This window comes from Eschrichtius robustus, chromosome 12 (assembly GCF_028021215.1).
Source record: "Eschrichtius robustus isolate mEscRob2 chromosome 12, mEscRob2.pri, whole genome shotgun sequence".
NCBI lineage: Eukaryota > Metazoa > Chordata > Mammalia > Artiodactyla > Eschrichtiidae > Eschrichtius > Eschrichtius robustus.
In genome coordinates, this window is record NC_090835.1 from 42,818,945 (window position 1) to 42,839,859 (window position 20,915).

At 45.6% G+C, this 20,915-nt stretch overlaps 1 protein-coding gene and 1 non-coding gene across 2 annotated transcripts in view; both read left to right on the forward strand.

The window, feature by feature from the left end:
- Positions 1-20,915, forward strand: part of CDCP1 (CUB domain containing protein 1) — a 55,126-nt gene that overhangs the window by 12,797 nt on the left and 21,414 nt on the right. The window contains exons 2-4 of the mRNA XM_068558398.1: positions 11,645-11,851; positions 18,203-18,565; positions 19,507-19,875. Of these exons, the coding sequence (XP_068414499.1) occupies positions 11,645-11,851; positions 18,203-18,565; positions 19,507-19,875 (939 nt within the window). The remainder of the gene's footprint in view (positions 1-11,644; positions 11,852-18,202; positions 18,566-19,506; positions 19,876-20,915) is intronic.
- TRNAG-UCC (transfer RNA glycine (anticodon UCC)) lies at positions 8,484-8,556 on the forward strand. Its single transcript has one exon. It is a non-coding gene; the product is annotated as a tRNA-Gly (tRNA).

Here is a 20,915-nt window from a genome sequence, read left to right on the forward strand (position 1 = left end):
GATCATTAGCTAGTGCCACCACTGGCACTGTCCAGGTGCCAATAGCGGCCATCCTCGTTGATGTAACACCCTCCATAATGATCATCCTTGTTGATATAATTTCATCCATGATGGCTGAACACCTATAATGTCCATTCTTATTGATTTAACGCCTCCCATGTTAATACCTTCTGTAACAGCAATCCTCGTGGACATACACCTTCCATAACGACGTCCTTGTTGACATAGTACCTTCCATAATGGCCCTCCTCATTGACATGACACCTCCTGGGGGCTGTCCTGACCCCTCTGGATGAAGAAAGCATGTGTCTGTCTGGCCCGAAATATCTCCTAGAGTGTGCAGGCTTCCTTTGCTGACCTGTTTTACCATGGGGCTACGTGGTTTGCTGGAGGAATCACTCTACTGACTGGCCCATGGTCGTTTGAGAGAGCTTCATTCAAAGACTTACTCTCCAAGTCAGGCTATGTGGATGGATCACCCCCACCCCCACCCCTGCCTTTAAGATTGCTGGAAACAATGGTAACTAGACTTATCATGGTGATCATTTCATGATGCATGTAAGTCAAATCATTACATGGTACACCTTAAACTTACACAGTGCTGTATGTCAATTACATCTCAATAAAACTGGAAGAAAAAAATTTTAATAAAAATATTAAAAGATTGCTGGAGATAACAACAACAAAAGGTACTAACCCCTACTCCCTAAAACAAGAGGTTTAAACAGAAGGATGTATTCCCAGTTGGCTGCAGCCCTGGCCCCTGGGATAGGGCTGGCCCACACTCCCCAATCCTATCCCCCTAAGTGATCAGGAGGTTGGGTCTCTGCAGTTAAGAAGTAGTTAGACCTAGGGCTTCCCTGGTGGCGCAGTGGTTAAGAATCCGCCTGCCAATGCAGGGGGCACGGGTTCGAGCCCTGGCCGGGGAAGATCCCACATGCCGCGGAGCAACTAAGCCTGTGTGCCCCAACTACTGAAGCCTGCGCGCCTAGAGCCTGTGCTCCGCAACAAAAGAAGTCACCGCAATGAGAAGCCCTTTGCACCGCAACAAAGAGCAGCCCCTGCTCGCGGCAACTAGAGAAAGCCTGCGCACAGCAACGGAAGACCCAACGCAGCCAAAAATAAAATAAATCTATAAAAAAAAAAAGAAGAAGAAGAAGAAGCAGTTAGGCCTGATGTGTGTAGATTCTTACTTAACCATCTCCCTGCTAGCTTTTTATCAGAGGAACTTGAACAGCTAATCTCTGATGGCAAGGTGAGACCATTGGCAAAGGACTCAGGGAACACTAAAGAAATGGGAATTTCAGTAACTTCTGAACTTCTGGCAGACGGAGAAGGGGAAGGCCCCTCATTCTGTTCGTGTCCCTGAGCACACATACAGATGGGTTTTTTAACTCTGCTCCTTTGATTCTTCCCCATCTGTCCTTGTGATCCTCAGTGACTTTCAAGTTCGTCATGACTCACACTTCAAGGTCTGGCAAAATGAATCTTTTTAACATTTCATAAAATGTTAATGTGATTTACACTGGCCCTGTGGCAATTTAGCATATCATCATGACTTATTTGCAATGGTCATAAACTCAGTTATATTTGTTGTTTAATTCTGCAATCCCCACATGCAAAGTCTCTTATTATGCAGATTTCTCTACTTCTGTGAACCTCTTTTAAATCATCCCTCCACCCAGTACAATTCCATTCCATGTGGAGTGAAATGTTAAAGTCCGGGTCTTATCGCGGCAAGAAGCCTTAAAATGGCCACAGTCCCAGAGGGGTTTATACACAAATGTGTTCATTTGCTCCAGATTGTGGCCCAGACAGGGCCCATGACCTCGTTATGCATCTCTAACATACATCTCCAATATGGCATGTGTCTTTGATCATAAAAGGGAAAGATACAATAGAAGAAGGTTTGGATGGCTTCCTGCAAACCCATCACCACTTTAAAAAGTAATTCAAAACACAAGCCCTGCAGACAGTTGATCGCTAGTGTCCACTTTGGAGAATCATTCAGTTACTTTAGAAAATTAACTTGCATCATTGCATAGAAATTTCTTTCCTAGGGAGTTTGGGAATTAAGAGTAGGGAGTGAAGGGATGGACACAATGGTCCCTGTTTTGATAAACTATTCCAACAAGTCAGATTGACTAAGAATGCCCATGGTTCCTTCTATTTAACATTGCTCTTTGAACTTTATTGTCCTCTATGATTGTTCTCAGAGCTATGGAAATAGTAAACTATTTTAAAGGGAACCATGGGTCTCTTTCACTGAAGGGGTGAGAACATGATGTCCTTTGAGTTCTGAAGTCCGTGGATGTGACTCCCCGAAGCTGGGCCCAGCCTTGTGCATCTCTGTGTGCTGGCATCCGGCCTGGAGGGCAGCTCACCATTACCTTGAGTCATGTGGCCTGAGTCAGCCTTCATTGCAGTCGCAGCACCAAGTTGTCTGTGGGCCTTCCGCTTCCGTTGTGCGTGCCCTGGTCCTCCTCCTGCGCCTTCTTCCCTGCCCTGACCCCTGCCCCGCCAGTGCAGGCCTGGGTCCCAGTTCACCCTGATGCAAGGTTGCGCTTGGTCACCCCCAGGCCCTTTATTTATAACTGTAGTCGATGTTCAGTCCTTTCTGGTGTGTTAACTGACTGTTGCAGTGTTTTTAGTGTATGGGCTTAAAATGTGGCCCTGTCCTTTAAAGAGCCTACGAAGCTCTCGTGGTGGAATGGCAGGCTAGTTCTTCAGTTGGGAGGTGCACATGCTATTTGGGGCTGGGGCGTGGGATGATCCCCTGTCCTGTCACCTCCTGTTCCTCCATACTTCCAACAATAGCCTGAGGAATTCCCCCAGCTTGGCCTAGCCCCCGCACTCAGCTTCTCTGTGGGGATGCTGTGTGGGCAGCCATCAGCCCACTTCCCTTTGCTTCCGAGAAAGAGAATGAAAAAAGATTTGCCCTGCTACCGCAAGAGGCTGCTTTTCCCAAGCCAGCTAGGGGAGTAAGGTGGGTGGAATGGGGAGGGGGACAGGGTTATGGGGGAGCATTGGTGTGCCTTCTCAATCAGGTCCTGCCTGATCTCCAAACCAATGAACGAGCAGCTTTACAGCTCAGATACCTGGAAGGCCAGGTGGGAGTCTCTTTCCAGGAGGAGGCATTTCCTGCCAAGCCAACAAGAGGTCTGGGTTGGCATTCTTGCAGCCCAAGTAAAGGGGAAGGAAATTCAGGAGATGGGGGTTTGGGGAATTCTCCTAAACATAGGTGTGATTTCGCCCATGAATCTCACTGACAGTGGCCTTGAGAAGTGAGCCCCTCGGGCAGGGGCTTCTGGAGGATGCTTTCCTTCCAAGACCTGGCACTAGCCCTTTATACCCAGTGCTTTGTTCCAGAATTATGGCTGCTTTTCCTCTGCCACCAACTTGGCCACTTGCCTGCCATGCCCACAGTACCCAGGCAAGGCTCACAAAACGACAGAGCCATCGACGGCCAAACACGCCAGGTTCCCTTTCTCAGGTCCTTGCCTAGAGATGCTGCCAAAAAAAATCACACAAAAGAAGAACCAGGCCCCACACATTTTGAATTCCGGGGAACTTTCAATCTTCAGTTTAAATTCACACCACATTTTCAAATTATTTTTAAACGAAGCGCCTATTTAAACAAAGTGCATTTTAAACAAATACCTTTCCCTTTTGATATCCTGGAGATTCCCTAGAGAGCCAGCAGCTGGGAAATGTTTTATTCCGTTTCGATTGACTGTTGATGATAATAGGCCAGTCTCATCACAAGGCTCCTGGCCATGTGTGGACTTCCGTGGGCAGGGCTGGCTCTGCTGACGAGCCATTTTTCATGTGCTGAGCTCCAGTGTCAGGCTGCTCGGGCACAAATCTGGCCCTGCCTCTTACTAATCATACATGCCTGGGCAAGTTACTTGACCTCTCTGAGCCTCGGTTTCGTCATCTTTAAAATGTGGATTAACATTAGAACCTGCTCTGTGGGGTGGCTGTGGGCATTTATAAATTCTTATCAAGTGCAAGCACGGACCCTGCACATACTAAGTACTCAGTGTTATTATTAAGACTGGCCTGGTATCTAGACTCCAAAGGCTTCTCATCCAAGAAAGGCAGATTGGTTTCTGAAACAGCAACTTGCCTTGTGGTTCTTTTTGATGTGAATGTGGGAAATTAACTATTTCCAGGCAGGCAGAAGTCTGGTCTTCCTGCCATTGGTGAGACTTTCCCGTCGGTTTACCAGTCTGTAAACAGACCTGGTCAAAGAGATTTAGCGTGTCTACACCATTTATTCCTCCACAGCCTGCAGGCCTTGCTGCCCCAGGTCCACTGGATTCATAACACTCCGACTTTGGTAGTGTGAGAGTCTGGCACCCCCTCGTCACAGCAGGCCCCATTCAGATGGGTTACGTTGGTGCTGATGCTCAGGCCCTCCGTGTCAGCCAACGACTCCAAGTACTTCATAACAATGGCAGCACTTCCTTCCCTTCTGCTGGTTGATTCCACCAGCTTTGGCAACTTCCGGGAGGGCAGCTCAGTGTGGTACCCTGGGGGGTGGGGAGGGCAGGTGTGCTGAGGTCAAACCAGAATCTCCCAGCTGCCTCCTGAGCTCAGCAAACAGGGACTTGAGGTCACTTCTCTGAGCCTCAAAGGGATGCTGGAGTCACATGAGTCAACACATGTAGAAGGACCTTCATAGTCGGTGGGCAGGGCCAGGCCAGGGCAGGGGAGGTGTGGAAAATTTAAGGAAGCACTCACACTTGCATAATCCTGAGTGTGATGAAGTTTGCCCCTAGGCACCTTACCTGCCTCGCCCTGAGTCCAGCCCAGCCAGCCAGGACTCTGGGCTTTAGATTGACAGCCTAGTTGCTGCTACAGTTGTTTCCCTACTTAACACCCTTCAACAGCACCCCAGCAGTACTGCCCCAGTAGCAGTAGTTGTAATGTGCTATCTATCATTACTAATATCAACAGTAACAGCTAACATCGATTGACTACCTGGCAGCATTCTAAGCACTTCATAGGTACTAACTCATTTAGTCCTTATGAGAATTCCATTATTACCTCCGTTTGCAGGTAAGGAAAGTAAGGCACAGAGAAGCTAAGGAATATGCCCAACAGGACACAGCTGGTAAGTGGTACCAAGCCAGGAATTGATCCCAGGTATTCAGATTCTAGACTCTAAGCTCTTCACCACTACACCAAGCTGCTAAGATATGCTGGTCCCACTGGGTGAAGCCCAAACTCCATGGCAACAACCAAGCCCCTTCCTGACCTGGCCCCTTCCCCTGTCTCCAGCCTCCTCTACCCGCATTTCCTTGCCCTCTGGCCAAACCAAACTCCCTGGAGTGGCTATAAGGAAGCTGTCTTCATCACACCTGTGACTTTGCAGCTGCCGTTCCCTCTACCTTTCCTTCCAACACCTGTTTCTCTATAGGCAAACTCCTTATTCATTTTTCTAGACCCATCTTAAGTTTTCTCTGTGAAATCTTCCTTGACCACCCCCAGACAGTTAATAGCTGACCTCAGCATCTTCAGAGTACCTTGACCTTCCTTGGTGCCCTCAAATTGCTGACTATCTGATGGGGTCTGGTGGAGTAGACAGACAGGCAAACGTACATTCAACTTCTGTGAATTCAGCAATTACCTCCCGCAGGGAGTAGGTGGGAGAAATCATGCAAATGGTGTGAGTGTCCCCACGAGGTGGATGCAGAGTGGGAGGGTGAATCGCCAGCCCTTCTGCTGGTATCCCTTCCTCCAGCTCTCATGATATGTGCATCCACAGTTTAACAAATTGGGTTTTGCAAACCTGGTCCCTAAAATCAAATCAGTGCTTTATCTGGTGCTCAGTCTGAGAAGCAGGGATCTGCTCCGTGGGGGAGCAGACACCAGCCACAGCCCCATGGACTCCTTGAGAGAGCGATGTGGGTCTGCAGTGTGACGTCTTCCTGAGAGAGGACAGGGTTATTTCCCTGGAAGTGATTATCTCCTTATGGGCTTGCTTTGGAATCTGACTCCTACACAGACTGTGACTGATCGGCCACGCTGATTCACAGTCGTACTGCTTGGTTCCTGAGTCTGAGTCCTCGACATCCTGGAAATTCGTCCCATGGGTCTTCATATGTATTTCCTGGTGCCCAGGCTGTGTCCAGTCCCTGGCTGGGAGCTATTCTGCTCATCTTCGTTGGGCGGAGAGAGTGGATGAGGGCAGAGTGTCCCAGGAAACCACACCCAGCTTTGAGGCAGCAGGTTCTGACCCGTCTAAGAAACTGTAAATTACATTTGTCAGTTTTTTAACCTGTATTGGACACATCTGGGAACAGATAACTTCCTAGTGAATCCCCTTCCTTGCATTTACTTCCCTTACAAAGACATAGGATGTCAGGGAAAAGGAATAACAGGGACATTTGTATAATATCCTGTGATATGCGAATAACGAATGGTGATTAAAACAATTGGAAATTCCCGCCCGAGAAGCCGCTGGTGAGGCAGAAACTAACCGAGGCATCCTAATAAGGAGAGGTCGGAAGGCAGGAGAGCTGAAGATGACAGCTGTGATTCATGTGCCCATGTGTGGTGCCTGCAAGCTCTCCAGCCCGACAGCCCACGCGCTGCTAATGTGAGGGTCGCCTTGGATTTCTTTCAGCCCATGAGATCTCAAAATCACGCCAGAATCTGGAGCTTTGGGTTTCTGTGAACTTGGGTAATAGGTCTTCCAAAATACCAGACCAATGAAATACCAAGTTCCTAGGGAGACAAAAGAAAGAGATGTTGAAGAAGAAAACGCCCATCCATTTTCTTTAAATTACAGTACATTTATCAAGCACTCAGATGTTCCAGCCTGACTGGGGGATAGGGGTGGGGTGGCAGGAGGCTGAGATTTATTCTACAGTGTTGGAATTTTCAGTTTCAAGGGATGATTAATGGTGGTGAGTGGGGAAGAGGGGAAAAATGTGCAACCAAGATGTCGTTCTCAAACTCTAAGCATCTGTGATGAATAAGTTATAAGTGATTTTACTCAAACAGTGGGGGCTCTCTGCTACTTTTATTACAGTAGAATAAGTGACTCTAGTGGGGGCTTGATAAGGAGGGTCCAGATTTCAAGTGTATACATGGTTGAATCATTGTTTTCTCATTCTGGCTCTCCCCCTCCAGCTGGTATATTTATCATTGAGGTTGAGGAGGAACAGTTGAAAATGAAAGCCCAATGGATGATGTAGCCTTGGCTGTGACCCTAGGAAACAGCATGTAATATAAATGGTCTCCTGCTGCAAAGGTGGATAAGCCCTTCAGTGTTCCCTGGGCTGTGAGCCAGGTGGGGATTCTCTGGTTTGAGGCACTGAAGGAGAGATATGAACTGTGACCTGATCGTAGAACATACTGGCTTGGTCATCTCAAAGTCAGAGCAAAGAAACATGGTAAAATGTTAAAAGTCCACCCCAAATAAGTCATTTAACCCTTACAAGGCTTCATCTGCTTTGTTTCCAAAAGGAGTTTGGATGAAAATCTGGGTTATTTAGACCCCAAATAAAAAATATAAACAACAAAAGTAGCATTAACAATTCATGAAGGAAGAATTGGCATATTCAATCATTAGAGTTGGGATGATTGGTTTTCCATCTGGAAAAAATAAACAAAAGGAATCCCTACCTCCCACCATAGGGGGAAAAACAAAAAGTGGTTCCGATACAGATTCCCAGGTCCTATGTTGGGCCTACTGTAACTTAGAACTTCATTTTTAAAGCCCTCCACAGACCACTTAGAAACCCCTAGTCTAGACTATTAACTCCCAGGGGGCAGGAACTCCAGGGCTTTTTTGTCATTAAATCTTTTGCACCCTGGATGATCCCTGGAACATAATATGAACCCGGAAAATGTTTGAATGAATAGAAGATTTCAGATTCTAAAAGAAAAAAGATGAATTTCTAAAAAAGATTGTACATTTTTCTTTGGCTGTCATTGATAATGGAATAGATTGTCATATATGCAGAATTATTTGGGATACTGACCTGGCTGAAAACAGGAGAGAAGAACTGAATGGAGAAATTTAGTAAGATCAGCATTTTCTTCTCAAAATCTAATTTACAGCTATTTGAAATTATTACACATACCTTGGGAGAAACTAGGCCCACCTCAAAATATTATTAAACCATATTTTAACTGTGGTCATGATTATTCCTTTTTTCATTTATCAAGTGCCACTTTGTGTAGAAATACAGTCTTTCTAGCACAAGTTTTTTCCCCTCTTTTTTATTTATTAAGGTGTAACTTAAACATGATAAACTTCACCAATTTTAAGTGCACAGTTTTGTTGAATTGTGGCATTTGTGTACAACCTATAATCACCACCATGGTCAAGATACAGAATGGTTTTCTCATCCTACAAAGTCTCCTCTGCCCCTTTGTATTCCATCCCCTACCCCCACCTCCAGCCTTAGGGAACCGCTGATCTGTTTAGGGTCTAACGCTCAATTAAAATAACAGTAATCTGGACTTCCCTGGTGGTCCAGTGGTTAGGACCCTGCGCTTCCACTGCAGGGGGCCCAGGTTCAATCCCTGGTCAGGGAACGAAGATCCTGCGAGCCGTGAGGCGCAGCCAAAAGTAAAATAAAATAACAGTAATCATAATTGTAGAGTCAGGTATTTTAAAATATTTTTGCCAAAGAGGAGAAATGACAAAGAAATTGGTAACCTAGCCAGCCAGACTGCAGCCCCGAGATGGATTACAGCTTCACTTGACAGTGAATTAGCCCCCCTGGAGACCCAGGGTTGGAGGCCACGGGAGAGCGTGCCAAGCCTTCAGAGACCTGGTACCCCAATAATTTTTTACAGATAACATGGTAAGACCTTTTTTATGATTACCGAAAGAGAACGCAAAGGTTGACATACTCAGCTCAGATATACATCTGACAACTGGGTTTCTGAACATGCATCTGAACTCATTTTTAATCTGGTATCTTAAAAGAACCCCTGGGCCTTCCGATCTTTCTCAGAAGATTCTCAGTGACCATGCTGCTTGAAGATGAAGCATTCAAGTAAAGAAACTTCTGCCTCAGAGGATGTTTTCTTTCTCTGAGGCTATTAATTACAAAGCTCAGAGTCCCTGGTTCCCACCAAGATTTATTAGCCCAAACTGAAACACAGGAATGGTAGTAAGTCTATGAGAAACTAAATGCGGCAAAGACAAGAATGTGGAGATTTTGTATGGCGCTGTTGGGAGGGTCATCAGTTCTGCTTCCATGTGGGCACCAGGCACTGTTTGGGTCCTGAGACTACCACTGAAAAAGACAGGCAAATTACTGCTACCTTCCCGTAGGCAGCAACTCGCATTCTGATAATGGGAGGTGGGAACAAATAACACGGGTCCTCTCAGAGAAGAGAGCAGAGATGAAGGGAAAGCAGGTGCAGGACGGCTGGGGTAGGGGTGGGGTGAGCATTTTGGGTAGCTGGTCGAGGAAGACTGCTCTGAGGAGGTGATCTTTGAGCTGAGACCCAAATAACAAAAAGGAACCAGCTATTGCTAGAGAAAGAGCATTTTAGAAATCAGGACCAGTACATGCAAAGGCCCTGAGGTTGGTATGTTCAAGAAAGAAGGCAAAGATAGCCCGAGCACAGTGACCAAGGTGGAGAGGGGTACAAGCTGAGGTTAGAGAGATAAGAAGTCTTGCTCCAAAAGTGCAAACCTGAGCCCTCTTGAAAACAAAGTCACGAAGCCAGCTGTGCTGGTGCCCCTGTGCTCTGAGAGATGTGTCACTGCTGGGCCATAGTTGGGAATGCTTACATTTGCAAAATCGCTTCTTATTTCCTCGGATACTGATGACAGATGAGCTGGCAGGGAAGGTAGAGCTTTTCTAGCCCAATCCCCTCATTTTACAAATGAGGGAACAGAGGCCCAAAGAGGGTAAAGTTCTTCCCTCATAACCCGGAGGAAATTTTTGCAGTTTGTTATCACAGGTTGAGAGATCAATTTCCACCCTATATAAAGAGCTGCTGGCTGGCCGGTCTGGCGCAGAGTGAATGGTGGGGGAGAAGGGTACAAGAGGAGGTTGACAAAAATCCAAACGTTTGATCGCACACAGCAGCTAGGCTGTGGGAACACAGGCACGCCCATGCACTGAGTGGGAGGAGAAGTGAGTACAGCTCTCGAGCAGGCTAGCAGTTCTGGTAAAATGAAAGCACGAGGTTGGTCAAAAACTGGAAAGAACTCAAATGTCACTGAACAGGTGCCTGGATAAATAAATTGCAGTCTCTCCAGACAATGGAATACTACTCAGCAATAAAAAGGACAAAAATGCTGATCCATGCAGTTGACTCTCAAACACGCTGAGCAAAAGCAGCCAGGTACAAAAGGGAGTAAGTAAGCACACCGTTTTGCAGGAAGGTCTAAGTCAGGCAAAACTAATTTATAGTTTTCTGGGGCCAGGAAGGTCTAAGTCAGGCAAAACTAATTTATAGTTTCCTGGGGCCAGGAGTGGAGGTCGACTGCAAAGGGCGCTGAGGGAACTTTTGGGGGTGATGAATATTTTTATATCTTGATTGTGGTGGTGTACATGTGCACACACATTTGTCAAAACTCTTAAGTAGGTCCTTCTATAATGTATGTAAATTATATCAATAAACTTGATTCTAAAAATTTTTTAAAGGAAGGGAAAAAGTAAAGCTTTTGGTTAAATTGCTATTTACCGGCTAAACAATTACCAAGCACCTCCATGTACAAGGCGCCATAACAGGTGCTGACCAGCTGTTGGTGCAGAACACGGTGGGACAGAGGCACCGACGCCAGCCCCTCTCTGTGAGCCCCATGATTCCCTCCGCCAGACAACCGGCCTCCCATCCTCTGCTCCCAGCCCATCAGCCACCCAGAGACCACAATCAGAACCCAAGTCAGGGAAGGGACAGTGGCTACTAGGAGGAAAAGTAGCTCTTCCTTTTGGACCGAGAGGACCTAAAAATCCATAAAGCAAAAGGAATGGGAAGGAGATTGGGCTTGTTTGTGAATCAGGGCCCCGTCCTGACTGGCGTGCACCCACCCCTGTGTTTAGTACCCAACCTCCGTCTCTCTTGCTTCATAATGTTTGTTCAAATAATTTTGCTGAGCCCCAGCCTGAGGTATTAGCGTTGTTTGGCTTTAACTTTCCACGCTCATTGGCACAATATGTTTGTATCTAATTTCTGCAAGTTCTCCCGGCCTCCACTACTGCATGTATGTGTGTACAGGGCATATGAAGTGGCCTGGGCAGGGGACAGCAGCTCTTTACAGATAAGCATGTCTCTCTACGGAAAGACCGTTTCTGTGTGTGGACTTTCACCTACAGTCATATTGTGTAGAGATGTGGCAGTTTCTCTCTATTTAATATTGCACAGATGGGTATCTGAAAACATGCTGCTCCAGACACCTAGAACGTGGTGTAGTGTTTTTAATTTTTAGAAAAATTAATCAGCCAAACAAGAGATGTGTGTCAGTGCCCAGCCCTCAGTGGCTGGGTTCTTGCCCACAGGTGAGGATAATACTTTAATTTTGCATCATCCCACTTCTCAGACCTGGGGGAAGGAACAAAGGGCTCAAGGAGGTCATCCTCCTGGACAACTGAGGGGACGGCAGCAGGTTAGCAGCCCTAAATCATCCTGTTCACTCCATTTTTCTTCCTGCCTTCAGAAACTCATGAGATTGCTCTGCCACATGGAAGCAACGTTACAGTCCTTATAAAGCCTGGGGTCCCAACTCTGCCAGCGAACGTATGTCGCATCATTTCTAAAAAATGGGTAACCCCATTGTCCATCAAAGCCGGAGAGACAGCAGTCTTTTCCTTTAGCTGCCGGGATCCAGAGAATCACTTTGTTATCGAGATCCAGAAGAATATTGGTAAGTATGCACTCATGGACGGTTTGGCCTCCCTGCCTCTCTTTTACATGCTAAGCCAGCCTCTTCTGCTAGAGAGGTGAGATCTGTTCTGAAACTCCGCACTCTCTTTAGCTTTTATGTGGCCATTCACAGTTCTAAGTGCTTTACATGGTTTCAGTTTTTTAATCCTCAGAGCAGCCCTAGGAGAAATTCTCAAAGAAAGTAACGTGCCTAAGATGGCACAGCTGGTGTGTAGCAGCAAGATGGGAACCCAAGTATTCTGGATCCAGAGTCTTTGCCTGTAACCACTATGCCACACTGTTTTGTAACAGAGCTACGGATTCTCAGGTGATGCTCTGTCTGATGTGCTAAAAACACCTGGCTGAGCAGGAGCAAAAGTCAAGGGAGTTGGAGGACAGAAAAATTGGAAGGTTGAGGAGATAAGAGTGGGGAAATGGGTCCACAAGGCAAAATGGGAAAAAAAGCAGTTTTGCAGGCTGAGAGAGCTGGGTTTGACTTCAAGTGCCAGGGCTACTGATCATGTGGCCTGACTGCATGGCTTCATATGAGTTACTTAACTGCTCTGTGATTTAGTTTTCTAGTCTGTAATATAAGAATCATTGTACCAACGGATAGGGGTGTTTTGAGGAAGAAATAAAATTACGGATTGAGAGTGCATGGCACACCAGAATTCAACAAACTACAGATAACTGGTATTATTAATCATAATTTGGGATAGGAGATTGACATAAGAAACAATAATCAGGCAGAAAGAATTAAAGGTATACTTTCCCAATCATTTTAAGGTGGCATGCCTACTAAGAACTAACAGATATATCAATAACAGTGAGAACACTATTTTGATCTCATCAAAGCCATACTCAGAAAACTTCTTCACCTTTAACTGAAAATAAATGAATTGGCAATAGATCATGGGAGAAGAAAAAGGATAAAATAAACCTTAAGAAGGAATTCATAAGAATAAAAGGAGAAATTAAAGTACTTAAAACCAGTTTTAAAAACTGTGTTTGATAACTAAAACCAAGACCTGGTTCTGTGTAAAGACCAATTAAATAGACAAACTCTGACTAGTCTCCTGGAAAAAAGAAAGAGAAATTACAGATATACAGCATTGAATGTATAAATGTGGATTTAATGACATATACAAAGCAGATTGCTAAAATTGTAAGAGACTATGATAATAAATGTGAAAATCTGAATGACAGGATGATTTCCAGGGAAAATTTAATGAGCCAGATTGACTCAAAGAAAGGGAGGAAACCTGAATAAGTAAATAACCAAGGAGGAGATTGGAAAAAATGTCCAATGTGAAGGAGAACAGGGTTTGGGTTAGTTAGAGATGGTTTCATAGAGGAGTCCTATAAAACTCCAAGTAGCAGATAATTTCTATGATATTTCAACCATTCTAGCGGAAGGTTGGCAAACCTTTTCTGTAAAAGACCAGAGAGTAAATATCTTAGGCATTATGTGCCAGATGGTCTCTGTCACAACTCCTCAGCTCTGCCATTATAGCACAAAATCAACCGTGGACAATAGATAAACAAATGGGCAATGAATATCCCACGTTTATTTACAAGAACAGGTGTGTGGCTGGATTTGGCCGTTTGCCAAACCCTAGTCTAGAGCATTGAAAGAGGTAAAGGTTCACAGTTCATTTTATAAGGCTCTTACCACCCTGATGTCAAAATCTTCCACCACATAAAAAAGAAAACCATAGACCAATCTCTTATGAATATACATACATGCCAAAAAAATCCTAAGTAAAATATAAATACATCAAATCCAAAAAATTGCATTAAAAGACTAAAACAACAAGAGCAGGAGAGCTTATTGGAAGACGGAAGTTTAATGTACTGCTTTGTGTGATTAGGTGAAAGGAAAGAAACTGCATTTGATCATCTTAATAGATGATCTTAAATGTTTTTAATAAAACGCTCTTAGTAAACCAGAAATAGAGGGATGTTTTCTTAATCCAATAAATTGTATCTATCAAAAACTGATAACAGGGACTTCCCTGGTGGCTCAGTGGTTAAGAATCCACCTGCCAATGCAGGGGACACGGGTTTGAGCCCTGGTCTGGGAAGATCCCATATGCCACAGAGCAACTAAGCCCGTGCACCACAACTACTGAGCCTGCGCTCTAGAGCCCATGAGCCACAACTACTGAGCCCACGTGCCACAACTACTGAAGCACGTGCACATAGAGCCCATGCTCCGCAACAAGAGAAGCCACTGCAATGAGAAGCCTGCATACCGTGACGAAGAGTAGCCCCTGCTCGCCACAACTAGAGAAAGCCTGTGCACAACTACGAAGACCCAGTGCAGCCAAAAATAAATAAATAAAGTAAGTTAAAAAAAAAAAAAAAAAAGACTCCATGTTTCCACAGCAGGGGGCATGGGTTCGATCCCTGGTAGGGAAAGTTCTGCATGCCTTGCGGTGTGGCCAGGAAAAAAAAAAACTGATAGCAAATATATTTAACAGCCAGACATAGAAGCGTTACCAATAAATCAAGGAACAACATAAGGATTCTCACTATGCATGCTTTTGGTCACCATTATTCAAAAGTTCTAGTTAAGTATTTAATCTTAATAAATACATAGAATGTATATGAAATAAAATATACAATTTTACTGAAAGACCAAAGAGAAGATGTAAATAAATGGAGAGATATACCATGTTACTTGATGAAAATCTCAGTATTTTTTTTTTTTAATAAATTTATTTATTTATTTATTTATTTTTGGCTGCATTGGTCTTTGTTGCTGCACGTGGGCTTTCTCGAGTTGTGGTGAGCGGGGGCTACTCTTCGTTGAGGTGCGCGACCTTCTCATTGCTGTGGCTTCTCTTGCTGTGGAGCACGGGCTCTAGGTGCACGGGCTTCAGCAGTTGTGGTGCACAGGCTTCAGTAGTTGTGGCTCACAGGCTGTAGAGCACAGGCTCAGTAGTTGTGACGCACGGACTTAGTCGCTCCGTGGCATGTGGGATCTTCCTGGACCGGGTCTCAAACCCATGTCCCCTGCATTGGCAGGCGGATTCTAAACCACTGCGCCACCAGGGAAGTCCCTCAGTATTTTTTAAGTGTCATTTCTCCCCCAAATTAATTACAGAGCTGAGAAGACTATTGATATACTTAAGAACTCAAAGGAGTAGTGTGTTGCTATTAAAAGAATGAAGTAGATCTATGTATTTGACATAGAAAGATGCCCCAGGTCATTTTGTTCCATTGAAAACAATGCAGCTTTTAGTAGGAGAATAGTTTGTATAGTTTAATCCACTTTATTGAATACGCATAATCATATGGAGCCCAAAGTCTGGGGGGTTAAACACCAAAGTGCTAGCCTTATATTATTTCTATAGTGAGTAGGGGAGGGGAACAGGTGACATTCATTGTCTTTTTTCTGTTCTTCTGTAGTGCCATTTTTTTACAAGCATGCATTACTTTTACAATCAATTAAGCCAAGAAAGTGACTGCCATCTTGAAAAAGGAGAAGGGTGCTGGGACTTCCCTTGTGGTCCAGTGGTTAAGACTCGGCCCTCCCAATGCAGGGTGCCCGGGTTCGATCCCTGGTCAGGGAACTAGATCCCACATGCCACAACTAAGAGTTTGCATGCCACAACAAAGATCCCGCCTGCCGCAACTAGGACCCGGTGCAACCAAATAAATAAATAAATATTATTAAAAAAAAAAAAAAAAAAGGAAAAGGGTACCACAATCTTATCTCACAAGACACATCTCACGAGACCAGTCTCACACACAGACCTCACACAGTTTACCGTATAGTAAAAACCCATGCTCACAATTTTTGAAAATGTTATGAAAATAAAAATTTTAGATTATAAATCTAGACACTGGAATCAAGTTCAGTGTTCTGCTTGCCTCTTGTTTTTAAAAACCTTTCCTGAATAAAGATTCTGAAAGTTTCAAAGTTTAGCCCCTCTGCAGTCATCCCTTCTTTTTTTTAATTATTTTTTAAAATTTTATTTTATATTAGAGTATAACTGATTTACAATGTCATCCCTTCTTGAATGGCCCCATTAAAGCTAATGAAAGTAGAAGTCTGTGCTGGGGAAAATGAGGTGTGAATCACTTCAGAAATTACACTTCTCCGTCCTCTGGATAGGAATCATTTCAGTTATTTAACATTTTTGCACTGGACGGGGAGCAGAAAACTTGGAGGCCTGCCCATCATTTTGACTACTCTTACTTGTGCATCCATTCTGAAAACAAAGCTCTTAGCAACAAATTAAAAAGTGCTCGCACAACCTGACACCGCCAGGGTCTCATGGCTGGTGGCAGAGCCATGGCTGAGAGACGGGGCTTTTTGACTCCCGGTACTTGGTACGGAATTAAATCAGAGTCGCTTGGGTGGCCCAGGCATGTGTATTTTTTAAACGTCCTCCAAGTGAGTCTAGTGTGGAACCAGGGCTGTGAACCACTGCCTTAGTAGGGTTAAGTGATCCCACAAGAACACAGAACCCAGTAGGGCACATGGGAAGTGTAGTTGAAAAGTTATGAAAGAGATGGCTTGATAGAAACAATGAAGTTTCCACGAGCTCCAAAAACTAGGTACTATCCTTACCTACACACAAAATCTAATTTTAGTTGCATTTTTCACCTTATTATCTAACCTTGTTTTATTGGTTAAGCAACGCAGTGCATTGGCAAGAACGTAAGTCGACCAAACACAGCCTGGGCTTTTGTCCTAGGAGCGTGTGCACTGCGAGCGCCACACGACTCACCCAGACTCCAGGTCTGCTTTGCAAAAGTGAGAGGTTTGACGTGATGACCTCAGAGGTCCTAGACAGCTCTGAAATTCTCCCATAATTCCATTTTGAGTTGGCACTAGTTTCAGATACTCCACTGGAGCAGCAATAAAGACTTGCAGATTATTATTACGGTGGCCAAAGTCCATTGCACCTTTCAGATTTCCCGCTGGAGGCAACAGAAGCCTCACTATCAGGCTGCCTGCTTTCTCTTAGTGCTTCCCTGATAGCAACGTTTCTCCCTTTGTTTTAAAAAGGCTTAGGAAACAAAGTACGTCAAAGGATGTCATTAAGTGTTAGCCTTTGGGGAAAAAAATTCAACTGCAGTGGTAATAAAACACCAGCATTAAAGCCAGGAGGCAAGAAGATGACCTTGCCTCCAGGTTCCAGCCATTAAGGGGCTGTACATTCAGAGCGTACTCAGTCTGTTGATGAATGTGTTGATGGGAAAACCAGTTTTAAAAGGTAGAGCTTGGCGCAGCACCCTTAAAATTGAGAAATCATGACTCTTTCAGTATAGAGGAGGTAGGATATGTATCCCAAAGCAAGGCTCCACTGCAAAGGGCCTCCCTCTGGCTTCCAGTAGGGCCTGGGCAGAGATCCACCAACTGGACTAACTTTATCTGGAAAACAGTGCGGGTCCCCCCTCCCCGACCCGCGCTATCCCAAAAGTAGAGTGTTCCTATGACATTTTTCACGAGCCAAAATGGCGTTAAGTCAAAGAAGCAATTACCTTAGGACACATCTTGCTAACGGATGTGCAAAGTAATTTGAAATAAAGCACAAATGCTCACGGACAGAGTTCAGAGCTGTAGCAGCGTGATGCTGAGATGCTGTGTCGTTCCCGGGGAAGGAGCTTGGCGGTGCCACTCTCGGGGTACCCACTGCCTCTGTAATGGCTCCCTGCAAAACAAACCCTGAACGCTCTTTTCGCTTTCCACCTTTTTTTATAAGAGCAAAAATTCTCTTTGGATTTATTTTGGTTAGCGGAAACAAGTACCAGTGAATGCAAGTCTTTCGTAAAAGCAAAGTGGAATAAAGCGAACGTTCAAAAAGCAGGGGAAACTTGTAGTTAGGAGGTGACTTGGGTCTGGTTCCCTAGAAGCAGAGCCTGACATGGGGATTCTTGTCTTTAAGTCATGAGTCAAAAGAGTGCCCTCGGAAGAAACCTGTGAAGAAGTGAGGAAAGCAGGGTAGAACGAGAAGCAAAGATGTGGTTTTAGCTGCAGGCTGATCTGGAGCTTGAGTGACAATTGCCAGGCTGTGTCACGTGAATCAGGGATGTCAGGCTTTTCACTCCTGGGTTGGCAGTGATTGGCTGTGGGTTGACACTCCCTGCTGGGATGGGAGTCAGGGGCAGGGAAACCTCTCAGGCTTTTCTGCCCCAAGGCAGCTCCCTCCAGCCAAGGCACTTCCCCAGAGAGGGATGCATCCGTGAGCCATTGGCAGCCAACTTTCATGTAGCCAGGAGATGGGTGGTTCCCCCAGAAAACCCCCCCTCCAAAGAGTTCACTACAGGGGCTGAGGAGGGGCAGTGAGTGGCCCAGTAGCATTTCTGACCAGATTGTTTTGTGACTGTGTTTCAGACTGCATGTCAGGTCCATGTCCTTTTGGAAAGGTTCATCTTCAGCCCTCAACGTCGGTGTTGCCCACCCTCAACAGAACCTTCATCTGGGATGTCAAAGCTAACAAGAACATCGGTCTAGAACTGCAGTTCTCCCTCCCTCGCCTGAGGCAGATCAGGCCTGGGGAGAGCTGCCCTGATGGAGTCACTCATAGCATCAGCAGCCGCATTGGCACCACGATGGTCAGGATCGGAACCTTCTGCAGCAACGGCACTGTGTCCCGGATCAAAATGCAAGAGGGAGTGAAAATGGCCTTGGACCTCCCGTGGTTCCTCAACAGAAATGTCTCCGGCTTCAGCATCACAAACCGGTCGTCTATAAAACGTGAGCTCGCCATGCCCTCCCCTCTTTTTGCTGAGGTTGAAACCTACAAAATCACCCTTGCTCTCCATCAGAAATGGTCAGATGTCGGCAATTGTGTGATTCTATCTGAATACCTTAAAGGAAGTCCCACTCTTCTGTAAGCATGTGGGCCAGTCCTGGTGTGAACCCACCCTCCTCAGTTAAACAAACCAGGTGGTAACTCTTTCCTTTGTCCTTTGTATGTGAGGCTTGTTTTCAAGAAATGAAACGGGACTGGCTCTACAGACCTTAATGACTCTGTTTCTCATGTCTTTGTCCTGTCTTCTGTCTCTTTCACAGTTTCTAGAATTGTATCGGTGGTATGCCAGAGCTGGCCCACAGCAGCTCATGAGTGCCAATGTTAAGTGTTCTGGAATTTTGTGAGCTGGTATTAAACAGAGCCATTACTAAAAATAAAATTATATAAACTTACAATTAAATAAATTAGTTTAGGAACAAAGGTAATAAGTACTCAAAACTCAACACTTTGTAGTTAATATACTGCATTTTACTGTTTATGCTTTGAAGTTAGGTATGCCCATTGGATCTGTATGGTGAAAATCCTATGTGATGGTGAGAGGGCTGTCCATCTCCTTCCAACTCCACGTTCATCCATCTCCTGTTGGTAGCCTGAAATCAGCTGTAGTGGGAGTCTTTACACCAAGGAAGTGGGCAGACACTACAAATTAAGGCTTTATTTTTTTTCCCCTGCTGGGTTGAATATTAAACATATACTCACACACCACTGATGTATCCTCATTCTCACTCTCTACCTTGAGTATAAACATGCCATATCCAGACCCAGTGCTCAGGACCTAAGACCCACCTTCACCTCTTCTCTAACCCCTGTCCCCCCACCTATGGATGACCAGGGCAGGGTCTAATCACCTCCTATTCTCTCGTTTGGGTTCCACCCCCAACAGGCCTGTGCATCATCGAATCTGTGTTCGAAGGTGAAGGCTCAGCCACCCTGATGTCTGCCAACTACCCGGACGGCTTCCCCGAGGACGAGCTCATGACGTGGCAGTTCATCATCCCTGCGCACCTGCGGGCGAGCGTCTCCTTCCTCCACTTCAGTGTCTCCAACTGCGTGAAGAAGGAGGAGCGGGTTGAGTACTGCATCCCAGGCTCCACCACCAACCGCGAGGTGTTCAAGCTGCAGGACAAGCAGCCTGGGAACATCGCCGGGAACTTCAACCTCTCTCTGCAGGGCTGTGACCAAGATGTCCAAAATCCAGGCATCCTCCGGCTGCAGTTTCAAGTATTGGTCCAACATCCACAAGATGAAAGCAGTAAGTAAGCCTCACTTTCCTTCCCCTCCCCCTCCTCCAGTGCCTTCTTTCCTTCCTGGGTAGTCTGCTTGGGCTGAGGTTCCCTTCCTACTTCTTGTCTGTGGCTCTGGCACACTTGGACTCTGGACCCTGTAAGACTTTCAGGAAGTGCGTTGCTAGGCAGTGAGACCAGGTCACTGGTGAATGCCGGGCATACTGTTCCACTTCAGCACAGTAAGAAGCTAAGATGATCTTGCATTCAGGGTGATAAGTTGTTTTTAATGAAGACATTGGAAGGTTACCTTCTAGAGATCTTGTCTTGACTGACTCTACAGTGTGAATCAGGATGTCACCAGCACCGTGAGCAGTGATGATAACACTTATTGTCTGAGTGCCAAGCCCTGCCCTAAGCACACCACTCACGTGGTCTCAGCTAATCCTTATTATAGCCTTGCAGGGGAAACAGGAATTATCTTCATTTATTGATGAGAAACCAGAAGTTTCAGAAAGGTTATGGAACTAGCCCAGTATCACACAGCTTGCCAGGAGCAGAGCAATCTCAGAACCCAGAGCCTGTGCTTCTGGACCACACAGAACCCCAGGTTCTGTGAGAATGAGGTTGTGTATCATTCCACACACATTCACTGAGATGCCGTGAACCTAGAGAAGGGTCATCAGGGCCAGGACTGCAGCGAGGCTATATGCCCAGGGCACAACACTGAAGGAGGCACCCGCTCTGAGGAGCTCCCTCTCACAGAGGCTCTCACCCTCAGGGTTGTGTCAGTACAAGGTCAGCCCCCGAGAGTGAGCAACTCCTTAAAACTTGCTCCCTGGGTGCCCTTGCCTCACGGAGAGGAGTGGCATGGATCTTGAGAAAAAGGTACAGGATGAGTTCAGAGTGGCTATTCCTGGGGCTCATCTATGAGCTGGAGTCTGTGAGTTGTGACAAGTGGTCTTGAACCAGGACATCTGTGATGTGTGCTGAGGATGGGTTCTGCCCACAGGGTTGATTCTCATCCTTGTTTTTAATATTATTTACTTCCGGGAAGTAGACAGAACCA